Source organism: Pygocentrus nattereri, chromosome 22 (genome assembly GCF_015220715.1).
Source record: "Pygocentrus nattereri isolate fPygNat1 chromosome 22, fPygNat1.pri, whole genome shotgun sequence".
Classification (NCBI taxonomy): domain Eukaryota; kingdom Metazoa; phylum Chordata; class Actinopteri; order Characiformes; family Serrasalmidae; genus Pygocentrus; species Pygocentrus nattereri.
Window position 1 is genome coordinate 25,336,021 of NC_051232.1, and position 14,825 is coordinate 25,350,845.

At 40.3% G+C, this 14,825-nt stretch overlaps 1 protein-coding gene across 1 annotated transcript in view; it reads left to right on the forward strand.

The window, feature by feature from the left end:
* The window catches only part of si:cabz01081777.1 (protein Dok-7), a 34,909-nt gene extending 20,413 nt beyond the window's left edge, over window positions 1–14,496 (forward strand). Inside the window, exons 10-13 of the mRNA XM_017697567.2 lie at window positions 1,120–1,208; window positions 3,919–3,988; window positions 11,218–11,370; window positions 13,922–14,496. Coding sequence (XP_017553056.1) covers window positions 1,120–1,208; window positions 3,919–3,988; window positions 11,218–11,370; window positions 13,922–14,082 — 473 coding nt within the window. The 3' untranslated portion in view covers window positions 14,083–14,496. The remainder of the gene's footprint in view (window positions 1–1,119; window positions 1,209–3,918; window positions 3,989–11,217; window positions 11,371–13,921) is intronic.
* Window positions 14,497–14,825: the final 329 nt, after the last annotated feature.

The following is a 14,825-nucleotide window of genomic DNA, read 5'->3' on the forward strand; positions in this document are numbered from 1 at the left end:
TTGGGCAATCCAGCAAACTCTGCCATCTGAAGCACCATCTCACAGATTCACAGCCAAACGTTCCAACTCTTTTCCGGCAGTGGGCTTAGCTGAATCTTTCCACAGATCTGCAGCCTTGGATCAGGGTGGCATGCATGAAAATTCTCAGAGCCACTGTGCTGATCTTGGATGAGTGTTTGCTTTTCATATTCTTTTGAGTTGCCTTATAGAAAGGAGGAAGCTGATCATGATACTTATAGGATGGTTCCAGTGCTGTGCAAGTCACAGACCACCCTTTATTTATTTTATTTCCAGTTTAAACTGCAATTAAGTGCAAGCTTTTCAATTTTAAGTTCTGTTTATATGATGGTGATCATTTTGCTGGTCTACCAGGTCTTGCACAGTTGTTAGGAGTCTAATTCATTCTGCATTTTTTTGCACTTAATTTTTAAAAATGTTCATTTTTTCTTATTTTCCTTTGACTCTCCTTTCTCTATGCAGGTGGATTGTCCTGCATAAAATGTCTTCATAGGAATATTTCTTACTTAATAGCTGTTAATTAGAAAAAAAGATGATTTCTGATTTTGTGTAACATATTTTGTGTAAGTTATAACCACTAGATAGTCATTATCGATCGGAGACCAACCTATTTCTGCTTTGCCTAGAGATGCATTCTTTCTTCATAAAGATTTATAAAAAACTGAAGGGGGAAATCCATCTAAAGAGAATTTTTTTAATTACCTAGCATTTGGTTTCTAGTTGTTGAAACTTTCTTTAGCTTGATTACAAGACAAAAAAACCAGATCAATCCCAACGATGCAGTCTTTCAAGTATAGACGTTTTGATTAAAACTAAGTGTGCTACACTTTCTCTGTTCTTTGAAGGGAATTTTTGCTCACATTCTGCAAATCCTGTCCAACTTAGCAGAAAAGGTGCCGAGAAGGAATGCATTTGTGGGCACAGCTTAGATGGGTCAGTCCTTGTGTGTTCTGAGCAAGAATACAGCAGAGAATGGGGACTGGATGTCCTTAAGGTCTGGTGGTAAACCTCCTCTCTAAACTGACATTTGTTTATAGGTTCATGTGCATACGTAAATGTAGAGTTGTCAGTCAGATGGCGTTTCTTGTTTGTCTTGTACAGATAAGAAGCAGAGAAGTCATGTGGAGAAAGGAAAGATGGATCCTGCCTACGAGATCATGGAGGCCCGAGCAGCAGACAGGAGCTCAGAGGTAACCCTCCAGGCAAAATTTGTGATAGACACTTCAGTTCTGTTAGAGATGTTAATTCCATAATAGTTGTCCACATAGTAAAAAGTGGAATATGTCATTTTATTTGGAGGAATCAGAACCTTAAATCAACAGATTTGTGGTCGATTTGTATTCATTAGGGCTGCCAAGAGATGAATTTCAGTAAGGGTACATGAAAATCATGCAATTTCCATATAATGATTGGGGTTTCTAGCATCCAGTGAAAGTAGCAGTGACTGCATGTTCCAACCAATAAATGTATATTCAGCACATATCATTCATACATGCTTGATGCCTCTCAGCAAAATTAATTGTGTTAAGTGATGATGGATCTTGATATTTACGTGCGTCATGTAGCAGGCATGTTAAATTACATTGCAAATTGATCGGGGTCCATGCACCACATACTATTTTGGGGGCAGCAAAACACAAATAATAGGCAGATTGATTCTCTTTATAAAATAATTTAGATGTTAAAATTACTAAAATGTTCTCCTAGGAGTGATGTCTCTGGACCGCTCTACAGGGGCCTGTTTTCTGAACGAACACTTTTTTAACAATTCTTTTTCTCTCTCTCTCTGACATGCAGTCAATGGTTACAACTCCTCCTGACTGTTACCCTCTCACACTTATTCTCATTCATTGCTTTAAAAGCTGTATTTGTACGAGAGGGCTACAATGGTTAATTCTAGCCTAGCAACATACAGCTCACAAGCAGCTGGGTTTCATATGGAAGAGTTAAACATTAAACTGGACAGATTATTTACATTATTTGCATTAGCAATGACAATTTGAGTGTGTGTGTGTGTGTGTGTGTGTGTGTGTGTGTGTGTGTATATAAGAGAGAGATAGAGAGAGAGAGAGCATATAGTGACAGAGAAATGTTCATTTGAATGCTTCAATATCCAAGGTATTTTTAATCAAATGGACTAAACTAATTTCGCATGTCAGTACCTACCAGTCAGGCACAAACATCATGACTGTTCAGCGTTGTTATCCCTGACATTCAAGCTGCTGTCTTATTCATCAAACATTACCCCATGTGGCTTCAACACCAAGTGAAATAAAGGGTCTGGCACTTCAGACAGGCTGTGAGAGAGAGAGAGAGAGAGAGAGAGAGAGAGAAGGAGAGAGAGAAAGAGAGAGAGAAGGAGAGAGAGAGAGAGAGAGAGAGAGAGAGAGAGAAGGAGAGAGAGAGAGAGAGAGAGAGAGAGAGAGAGAGAGAGAGAGAGAAGGAGAGAGAGAGAAAGAGAGAGAGAAGAGAGAGAGAGAGAGAGAAGAAGAGAGAGAGAAGAGAGAGAGAGAGAGGAGAGAGAGAGAGAGAAGGAGAGAGAGAGAGAAGGAGAGAGAGAGAGATGTTTTTCCTCTCCTAAATGTCTAAGCTAGTTAAAGCTAGTGCTGAGCCCAGTGTTTTGAGCAAAGCGTGTTGTGTAAGAGGTTGGACAGAAATTTTCTCACCCTCCTACAAGACAGAAAGAGAGTCAGAAAGAAAGAAGCCTCTCACACAAACACTCCTCTCCCTGTTACATTCTCTCGTTGTTTAGTAAACATACTTCATAAAGCATGCTTACTGAACCAGCACAGTGAACCCCAGATTTTAGTGCAAGCGTGTAATACAGCATGTGCCTGTACAGACAGGTTACATATTAGACATGGAGTGGTGTTTTCAAATGGCCCTGTGTGGGTGTGTATCAGCATGGACATGAGTAACTCTCTCTGCTAATTTAATTACAGTTCAGTACTGTATTCACACTCCATCTTTCATCTGCTGCAATTATGCACATTGCACTTTGATACCCCCTTCTGTCCCTCTTCCTCTCTCACCCTCCATCTTCCCGTCCCTCTTCCTGTCTCTGTATACTCTATAAATTGGTAAATGGCTTATATTCTTAATTTTTCTTAGACTTAGATTTTTACTTGATGTAATTTTCTTGTTTGCGTATGACATTATTTATTCATAATTCATTTTTACGCCACCAGCCTCTCCTTAACCCTTAAAATTGGTTTTGGTTACTATGCTTTTAAGATTGTAATATCTAAATCATCTTTATTCTTATTCACTCTATTGCGCTTCATTCAAAAAGTAGTCTAGGTTGAAACACGTTAATGTGAGTGGGCTGGGCTGAGCTTCTTATTGACCAGCTTCACATTCACATTTTCTGTCCCACCTTAAATGGTGCTGCATTTCTGCATTTACACTGAGGAGTCATAAATGTGGAATGAATATTGAAGGTTGGCAAATATGAAGCCAACATCAGCTCACCTCAAAAAAGACCTCAATAAATGTATCCTTAATCAACAAATGTCTTAAAGTTGTTAAGTTGAGCAGCTAACAAGCACTGGCTATGCACTATTTTTACACACTATTTAGTGTGCTAGTATGCAGTTTGCGGTGCGAAAATACTAATGCAATGGTGAATCACAGCCATCTAGATTTTAGCCTTCAATTGTTGCTACAGCAACAAATCAAAAGAAATCAAATCAATACACTCAAAGGCATGGGTTAATATGCTTTCAAATGTGCTTAGTGTTTAAAAATGTGTTTTACTGCCTTTGCTTGATCAGTTATGGCTTTGTATATTACAAGCCTCCTATCAACATATGTAAAATGCTAGTAGTAGTAGTAAGCATAGAGATGAAAATGTATGCAGCACACAGTATTTTGTTGAAGTCATATGCATCTCCCTTTTAGTCTGATGAGAAGAGCAGATATGAGATGATGGGCAGCTGTGGACAGCAGAGGAGCCCTCATGAGGCTGAAGGTGAGTGACCACAGGTTTCCTTTGTCTCAGTAAACAACACAGTAAACAACAGACTCATGCAGCATGTGAATACACTTGCTTGTCTGACTGATAAGCTTACCTTTGAATTATTATGCTGGAATTCCTGAGCTTCTTTTAGATATACTCATATTTCTTTGTCTGTATACTCACAAACATGATTTTAAAAAGAGCTGTTTTATGCTTAGACTTGGGTTGGGGTTTAGGCTCATATTTACTGTTTTGGTTAGACTTGGTAAGAGTTAATCTTAGGCTCAGGGTTAGAGTTTAGGTTATACTTCATTGTGAGGTTTAGGCTTAATATAAGAGATTGAATTATACTAGCGTTTATGTTGATACTGGATCTTGAATAATATAGGAGCGTTTGTGTATGTACAGTACTTTGCAAGGTCAGAGACCACCCTTTGTTTATTACATCATTTCCAGTCAAAATGTCATTTAAGTGATTCATTTTTAAGAAGATATTTCTAAAGGAAAAGATTATCAACTTGCATGATAAGGGGGAAATCTACGGAAAATAAGCAAAACAGGAGTTTGAGATGTTTGGGATTACTTGAATCATGAGGAACAGAAATTGCAACTTCTCAAGGCCAAGTGTCACTTGACAAAAAATGAGACAAAATTTGTGTCTGCTAGGGTGTCACAGACGTCGCACACTCTGGCTGGATAGAAACTCAAAGTTCTACATTCTGGATTGTTGATGTGACATTGTGTGGCTGTGTAATGTCCACCCCTGCACTGCACTTTCAGACTGACTGGAAGTTTTGGGGAAATGGTGAATCTGACAACCCTGAGTGATGGGAAGGAACTCCTGAGTGAAACACACCGGTGGAAAGCAAGCAGTGTTTCTGTTTTTCCATTGTGTTGCAGTTTCACCACAGTTTCATAAGGTGCGCTGTCATAGAAGTTTTTGTAGAAACAACAGATGATGTTCTGTTCTGAACTTTTGTCGCAAGCACAAGACTATGAAAGCCTACGTCACTGCAACCTCAGTCACAGACCAGTTTTTTTATTTTTTGTTGTTGTTGTTGTTGTTGTTGAGCGACACTCGCCTGGACTATACATAGGTCTTAACACCTGAACTTTCTAGTTGTGGAAAAATACCTGCAGATTTCTTTATAAAACTGAAAGCAAGTCTTCTGAAAAGAATGGAGGGTGTAGTAAAAGCAATGGGTGAACACACTAAATACTGCAGACTTTAATATTAGATTTATTTGTTGAGGCTTCTGTCTAATTTTCTGTTAAATATGTGTACTTCATGGCATTTTTTGACTGTACAACATGTTATTGAATGGCTTTTGACGTGTATAGTACTGTGTGTGTGTGCATGTATGAGCACGTTTTGTATGTGTAAGTGTTTCTGTGCTCGTGTAGTAGCCATCGGATGCCCAAAAGCTATATGGGATAGGAAAGATGCAGCCCCTTTCTTCACTTATGGATTGTATATAGTTCTAACATCCAGAGAAGCAGGACAGTTTGTCATTAAAATGGCCTCAGGGTAGCGAGGTTAACACCTTAACTGATCTTCAGCTGAACTTGTGGCTGTTACAGGATAAAAATGAATTGTTATTTATGTGTGGATGTGGGGGCACAGGCATACTGTATGTTTGTATGGTACAGTAACCGTAATAGGATCTGAACTAGAACCAGACCCTTATGAGAATTTTCTTACCGATACTGATTTTGAGTAGGTAAAAATTCTGATAACTGGTAATGTCCAGTCTAATTTCATACAGTCAAAATTTAAACAATAGACCCTTTTTAGCCTTTTTAGTTAGACAGTGCATTAACAGCTGGTGTCGTATAATTAAGTCTGTTCTTAATTTCTTAAACTCAAACAAACAGCAAAACCTCACCTAGTCTTAAATAATAACCTTGAAACAGATCATTAGAATGAACTCTCAAGCAAGAGCAAATTTAAACTGTGTGCCCTGTTCAACAAAAGCGTATCAAATGAACTGAATTGTGTTTTCCCAGAACATTGGCTCACTTCATTGACCAAATGATGTATTGGTCAGGCCCTAAATTGAGACCTGTAGGTGCTGCTCAGCTGCCATGTAGTCACCGCCCATGTAGCTCCTCCATTGTTATACCAAAGAACCATCACTATCGCTCATACAGAAAGGGAGCAGAGCAGGCAAATGACAAAGGCGGTCTGTCCTTGCTCTCCTGGCAACTTTATTTTTGTCCGCTGGACAGTAAATTCTGTACATTCCACAGTCTTATAATACATATGCAAAGCTGATCTCTTCATTAGTTAGGAAGGTTAAGTCCAATAGTATTATGTTATCATTAATATAAAAATACTAAAGTTTAAATTAAAGATGTTCAGGCCCAGTTCACGATTACAAAAGCATGAATTTTACTGTGGGGGGGGGCGGGGGGGCAACCAAGCATCCTGGCTCCTAAAGGCCATTTGGGGACCATACAGAGAAGTTTAGCACTGTCTGCACAATATACACTGTGCCAATATGTGCGTCCCCATTTATTTCTAATGCAGGCTCTGAGATGTTCTGGAACATGACCTGTCAAAAGCATAACAGAAAATCAACTCAATTACAAAAAGTGCTTTGCCACTGAATGGCTTAGTATAGATGTCACAGTGAAAACATTAAGAGAGTTTCTGTTTTTTCTCTTTATTGATCCTTCTGCTGTCAGGCTGCCAGCTCATAGTATAGTTAGCACTCTGTGTTCTTCACCATTTTGAGAACTATTTGTGGTATCTGAAGGCAAAGGGATTTGGGGATTTATGTTTAAATTTTTTTTTTAAGGTTTTAATCATGTTAATTTAACAATTGTAACATCAGTATAGTGGCATGCTAAATCATGGATATCTGGTAACAGTCTGGTACATTTAGAAACTTTTGTTGGTTTTAAGTCATGGCTTGTAGGAGTTGAATTCACTGTAAAAAGTGGTATTATGGCAAGTAAAATAACCTTACATCTAGTCAATTGAGACTGTTGTAAGAATTTTATATTATTTTACTTGTTTGTCATTTTATCTAATAAATTAGTTTTATCTAGTAATGATTTTTTACAAACGAGCAAAATTATCAGTCTTGAATTATTGTTGTCTTGAAACCAGCTAAATTAGAATACAACCCCAGTTCCAATGAAGTTGAGACGTTGTGTAGAGCATAAATAAAAACAGAATATGATGATTTGCAAATCCTTTTGCAACCTATATTCAATTGAATACACTACAAAGACAAGATATTTAGTGTTCAAACGGATAAACTTTGTTTTTTACAAATATTCACTCATTTTAAATTTGATGCCTGCAACACATTCCAAACAAGTTGGGACAGGGGCGTGTTTACCACTGTGTTACATCACCTTTCCTTTTAACAACACTCAATAAGTGTTTGGGAACTGAGGACACTAATTGTTGAAGCTTTGTAGGTGGAATTCTTTCCCATTCTTGCTTGATGTACAACTTCAGTCACTCAACAGTCCGGGGTCTCTGTTGTCGTATTTTGCGCTTCATAAAGTGCCACACATTTTCAATGGGAGACAGGTCTGGACTGCAGGCAGGCCAGTCTAGCACCCGCACTCTTTTACTACAAAACCACGCTGTTGTAACACATGCAGAATGTGGCTTGGCATTGTCTTGCTGAAATAAGCAGGGATGTCCCTGAAAAAGACGTTGCATGGATGGCAGCATATTTACATTTATGACATTTTGCTGATGCTCTTATCCAGAGTGACTTACAATTTGATCATTTTACACAGGTAGGCCAAGGTGATGTTAGGAGTCTTGCCCAAGGACTCTTATTGGTATAGTGTAGGGTGCTTACGCAGGCGGGGGATTGAACCCCAGTCTACAGCATAGAAGGCAAAGGTGTTACCCACTACACTAACCAACCACCTTGGAGCACATGTTGCTCCAAAACCTGTATGTACCTTCCAGCATTAATGCTGCTTTCACAGATGTGCAAGTTACCCATGCCATGGGTACTAACAGCCCCTCATACCATCAGAGATGCTGGCTTTTGAACTTTGCACTGATAACAATTTGGACAGTCCTTTTCCTCTTTGGCCTGGAGGACACGACGTCCATGATTTCCCAAAACAATTTGAAATGTGGACTCGTCAGACCACAGGACACTTGCGTCAGTCCATCTCAGATGAGCTTGGGTCCAGAGAAGCCGGCGGCGTTTCTGGGTGTTGTTGATATATGGCTTTCGCTTTGCATGGCAGAGTTTTAACTTGCACTTGTAGATGGAGCGACGAACTGTGTTCACTGACAGTGGTTTTCTGAAGTGTTCCTGAGCCCATGTGGTAATATCCATTACAGAATGATGGTTTTTAATGCAGTGCCGCCTGAGGGATCGAAGGTCACGGGCATTCAGTGTTGGTTCTCTGCCTTGTCGTTTACTTGCAGAGATTTCTCCAGATTCTCTGAATCTTTTGATGATATTATGGACTGTAGATGATCCATCCATCCATCCATCCATTATCTTCCGCTTCTCCGGGGTTCGGGTCGCGGGGGCAGCATCCTAAGCAATGAAGCCCAGACCTCCCTTTCCCCAGCCACTTCCACCAGCTCTCCAAGGGGGATTCCGAGGCGCTCCCAGGCCAGCTGGGCGATATAGTCACGCCAGCGTGTCCTGGGTCTTCCCCGGGGTCTCCTCCCAGATGGACTCGCCTGTGACACCTCCCGAGGGAGGCGTCCAGGAGGCATCCTAACCAGATGCCCGAACCACCTCAGCTGGCTCCTCTCGACGTGAAGAAGCAGCGGCTCTACTCCGAGTCCCTCCCGGATGACTGAACTTCTCACCCTATCTCTAAGGGAGAGTCCAGACACCCTGCGGAGGAAACTCATTTCGGCCGCTTGTATTCGCGATCTTATTCTTTCGGTCATTACCCAAAGCTCATGACCATAGGTGAGGGTGGGAACGACCGGTAAATCGAGAGCCTTGCCTTATGGCTCAGCTCTTTCTTTACCACAACAGACCGGTAAAGAGCCCGCATCACTGCTGACCCAGCACCAATTCGCCTGTCAATCTCCCGCTCCCTTGTACCATCACTCGTGAACAAGACCCCGAGATACTTGAACTCCTCCACTTGAGGCAAGAGCCTATCCCCGACCCAGAGAGGGCTCTCCACCCTTTTCCGCCTGAGAACCATGGTCTCGGATTTAGAGGTACTGATTCTCATCCCAGCCGCTTCACACTCGGCTGCAAACCGATCCAGCGAAAGCTGAAGTTCGCGGCCTGATGTCCCCAATAGGACCACATCATCTGCAAACAGCAGCGATGTGACCCTGAGGTCACCAAACCGGACACCCTCCATCCCTTGACTGCGCCTAGAAATTCTATCCATAAAAATTATGAATAGAATCGGTGACAAAGGGCAGCCCTGACGGAGTCCAACTCTCACTGGGAACAAGTCTGACTTACTGCCGGCTATGCGAACCAAACTCCAGCTTTGTTTGTACAGGGCCTGAATGGCTCGTACTGTAGATGATGAAACCCCTAAATTCCTTGCAATTGCATGTTGAGAAACGTTGTTCTTAAACTGTTGGACTATTTGCTCACGCAGTTGTTCACAAAGTGGTGAACCTCGCCCGTCCTTGCTTGTGAACAACTGAGCCTTTCAGGGATGCTCCCTTTATACCCAATCATGACACTCACCTGCTTCCAATTAACCTGTTCACCTGTGGAATGTTCCAAACAGGTGTTTTTTGAGCATTCCTCAACTTTCCCAGTCTTTTGTTGCCCCTGTCCCAACTTCTTTGGAATGTGTTGCAGGTATCAAATTCAAAATGAGTGAATATTTGCAAAAAACAATAAAGTTTATCTGTTTGAACATTAAATATCTTGTCTTTGTGGTGTACTCAATTGTATATAGATTGAAAAGGATTTGAAAATCATCATATTCTGTTTTTATTTATGTTTTACACAATGTCCCAACTTCATTGGAATTGGGGTTGTAAAATAATTGCAAAAGACAAGAACATCTAAAAATACAGTGTAGAAATACAGGGTCCAAAAGTCTGAGACAGCCCACATTGAATATCTAAGATACTTTTAGTTAATCTTATAAGTTAATCTTCCTCTTGTGGGCCCACATTTACAGAGTATGTGATGTAAATAAGCAGCATCCACTAAGTGGCCTTTAAACATTCTCATTCCTTAATGTGAAATGGGTGGTGCTAAGCTTAGGAAGTGTGTATGTAAGCAAGGTCCTCCCCAATCAGATGGCTGTTAAATTTTTTGACTGTATTCCACTATGATCTCTCTGTGTTCAAGATGGATAAACTGACTGAGAGAAAGCTAATCTAGCTTGGCCGAACAGACCTGCCTGCATTTCTTGGATGCACATGCAGCAGCAAAGTGAATAAGTACCTTATCTTCTCAAGATGTCACTATATAAAAGCCAGTTTTGCTTATTTATACACACTTTGCTTGCGTTGTTGTTGTGTTTAGTTTTGCCTCAGTGGGCATAGCAGGCTGGGTGTCATGGACTGAGGGCTGTCAATCAGGTACACTCTTGAGAATATTGGGCCACATCCAGACGGTTCCCAGATAGGTCTGTTTTTAGCCATGCTTTATTTCAATCTTGTTTTTCTTTTTTTTAACTTTGTCTTTTTTTTTCAGTCAAACTTTGCTAGATGTCCATTTAATATTTTACAATATTTTTTTACACTATGTTCCCTGGCAGTTTAAATGTGAAAATAACCAACAGAATTTTTTTTAAATTTGAAAGAACAAAAAAAAAGCAATGACAAGTAAAATAAAGAAAAATATTCAAGATTCTGTGCCGTTTCTAGTTCTGAAGCTCGTGTTCAGCCCACTCTTGGCTGGATTTGCTGGACTTTTTACACTCTTCATTTATTCAGCTTCTTTGTGTGCACACAGTCATTAAAGCAAAAGGGGAACTTAATAAATACTAAGAAATTCATGTCAATATTTTATGCAGATCATGTCATTTGTAAAAAACTGTGTTGCATTGAATGTAAGCAAAACATAAGCATTTGCATTAGTGGTCCTCTAAAGCCTCAATTCTGTGTGAAGCATGACATAGTAGTCATTTCTCAAATTGTGCCCCAAGAGCAATCTCCTATATTTGTAGAGAACATATTTTAAAACAGGATGTTTTGATTCACAGGGGCCTAGAGGTCGTTAAAAGTTTATCACTTGGATTTTTGAGATGGAATCTGAGTCCTTTAGTGTATGTTACTATCTTGCTGATGTGTGTGTTTGCAGGAGTGTTTGTGTTCACGCCAGAGGGCTCTGGGATGACAGATAGGCCAAGAGGAGACACGGTGACATATGTGAATATTCCTGTCAGCCCAACGTCCAAAAAGCAGCTACACTACATGGAGCTGGAGCTGCAGGAGCACGGCACTGCCATCAGGGGTAAGAACGATGACTCGCCACATAAGGAATGTGAGATTTTTAGAACTGGCACACATACTAAAGTGGAGAAGATCACTAAATGCCACCTATGCTGCTGGTATTTTTAGTCTTTAGGCTGGAATAGGCCCTATAATCAGCTGCTCTCTGTATGTATCAAGATAAATTGTTTCAATATTTTTTAGAGTATGATTTATGTACATTTTCAGTGCTGGAACTGTGCTATGCACAAAGCTTTTTAGAAAACATTTTAAAATCAACAATTAATTGCTAATCTAATACTCTTATCAAATCTTTCAATGCTATTAGATTTATCAGCCTAAATGCAATATTGGCGCTGATGTACTAGTTGGGCTGTAATCAGTTGTTTATCATGTGGATTTTGAGGTATTGATCTTTACTCAGCTAATGACCTGTCTATCTAATAAAAGCTGAATCGGCATCACAGTCTAATGTACTGATGTTAAGTGAGCACTCACAGTAATACAAACTCAGCATTAACGTATTGCATTTGATGTTTCTTTAACGGGCGTCTAATGATTTATCGCGTATATATGTGTCACAAATAAATGCAAGGGACTGCTGCGTCCCAAAACAGAAACACCTGTGCAGTATGCATTCGTCATACTGCCTTTAACCTCCCACAAATTCAGATTTGGAAGGGATACAGAGCTGCATTCCTAAATTAAAGAACTTTTGAGTAAAGTACAGTAGCTGTCATGCAAGTGAAAAACACAAGCTAGTTCATCATTTTAAATGCTTTCAGGTTTGAGCTACTATTCAGACCTCCTAAAGTCTCTGTGAAGCAAGTTGTCATATGTCAGTCATCTGAGCGCATTCAGGCCTTTTCATTTAGATGAGTTCTTATCCAGGATTCATGCATAATTAAATGCAAGTAGTGTTATGTACAGCGGTGAATGCTAGACAGTAATGCTGAATCATGCAAAGCCATTCTCATTCAGAACAATGTGAAGTAGTGCTTACTAAACACAACAAGGCTTATGGTCTACTTGGTGCAGAATTTAAAGGGCTAATTTGGTGGAAAATCAAAAGTGCAGTTTATCCTTTCCAGAAAATGTGCATGGGCCAAAAGTATGGACAAAATTCTGACTTCAAGGTGGTTGCTACTACGTTTAAAGTTAAGCAGTATACTTTTGTCCATTTCTGTTGATGCCGTACTGTGTCAGAAACCACACAAAAAGTATTCACTTGACAATTCAGAAGTATGTTTTAAGTGCAGTTTAAATGTTACTAATTGATATAAGCTTCCATTACTTACTGCATCAGTCTCAGTTTAACTCAACTGCCAAACAAAAGAATCAAAATTTAGACACCAAGTATATCTCGGCTTATTGACCACATTTTGGTTAAGGGGAAATATTCAGGTTTTCCCTGTCACTTTCAGGTGTTTAAAGTTCAACCGGCACAGAAAAAGTGCACCATGTTATGCAAGTGTTTCCCTCTCTACCCAAAAGCATCACTGGAATCCATTTATCTCTAATTGTATTCCCCCCCATTTGTTGCCTTGGCTACGCGCCTAAGGTTTCACAGTGCTTATGGCGTGTCAGCTGCAGTAGTGGTGCAAGGGGGTGAGGGACAGCGCTGGAACAGCTCCTCATTGTCATACTCACGAATCATGGCTAGCTGGTGTGAGAAAGGTTAATTCATTGTATTGGTGATAAGCAAGATTAGTTTTCATGCGATTTTATCAGCTGGACTCAGCTCTGCCAGACTGGCACAGGTACACCTCTTTAAAGCTGAAGAGTATAAAGAAAACTACATACCATTTGTGTTATTTGACTTTATTTAATCTGTTTGACAGAAAAGTAAATAGAGCACACTGGGGTACAATAGCCTTGAAGAAATGGACTGGTTTAATTGACACAATTTTCATGTAGCCGTTCAGCCAAAACATGTTTAGTGTCCAAATTTGACTTATTTAGCTTAGCACAGGAGCTACAAGTCTAATGTTGCGAACAAACACTAGAAGGCAATTGACTCTCACATTTTTGCTAATTAATATATTCCCAGAACTTCTCTTAACCCACTCAAACTGCCTCCAGGTCTTCATTAAGGTTACAAAGAGCTTCATCATGTAGCCAAACACTGATCTCATTTTAGACAACACCTGTATGCAATTTAAACAGACATATGAACACTACAGACTGCGTTTCTGATTTTTATAAAAACTGAAGACATATGTTTATAATTAGAAACAGAAATCACAAACATAGCATCTCTACGCCAGTGTGACATAGACGCATGGGAAGGAGAACCCAGATTCTGCAGGGGGGTCAGAATTTGGCACAACACTGCCTTTTTATAGTTCACAGTAAGTCATACTTTGTCCTAAACCACTTCCTGACCTTAATAAACACCTGGTGCAGTTTGAGAGAAGTTTTGAAGACATGTGACTAGCTTTTATTAGCAACATCAATATTGGACCTCCAGCAGAAAACTAAAGAACTCAAATTTGGACACCAGCTTATATGGCAATATTGTTACATTGTATTTCATAATAACTATCTATTTCTAATTGTGTTCCACTCTTCAGGAAAAGCCTCCACTAAGTACGCTCAGATCGATATCACTGCGACAGAGACCGCGCACAGAGTTGGTACCCAGCATGCACTAGGGCGGGAGGAGGGACTTCAAAGATTGGAGCAATGGAAAAAAGGATGTGCACCAACAGAACGTCATCATTCTTTACCATAATGATATAATAAATGCCATAATATACCATACCTTAATATAATAATCACTACCATTGTGATGAAGAGTGATGGCATCGCTCAGAGGCTCAGAGACAGTGAAGTAAAGAAATGATGGTGGCAGTAGAACAAGTCTCTCTTCAGTGAAGTTGGGCTGCTCTGATCAACCGTACATTTCCTCCTTCTAATACTTTGGACAGTAAAAGCCTGCGTTGAATGACTTTGACTCGAATGACTATTCATCTCAGGACAGGCCTGTGAGCTCATCACAGAGCCATAGTCGACCATACGGAGAGTGAAATTACCATTGGAGAGAACACTGGAGGCAGCGGTGTAAATGTCCATCCCCGCGGCCGAAGGTCCACATTCATTAGCGGGGATAGTGTAGTTATGCGAGTGCGCTAATGTGTGGTTTATTGTGTGGGCGGGTGGGTGGGTGGGTGTGAGTGTGATAATATGAGTGTCAGAGCTGTGGACACAGACAGTGTGAACATGGCTGATTATAGCTGAGTCACCATGCACGCTCAGCTCCCTGCTGCATCTCCACAGCGTCGCTGCTTTCATCAAATACACACGCATACGCTGTTCTCCCTTAATCAAATACATACAGAAACACACACGCAGAAAATCTTCTGTCTTAATCAAATACTGCACGCCTCACCCAACACATCAAAGCTGCAAACACATGGCTCAGTTAGGTGACATCAGCCCTAATTAGATATCGCACACGAGCTGCTTTGGATAAAC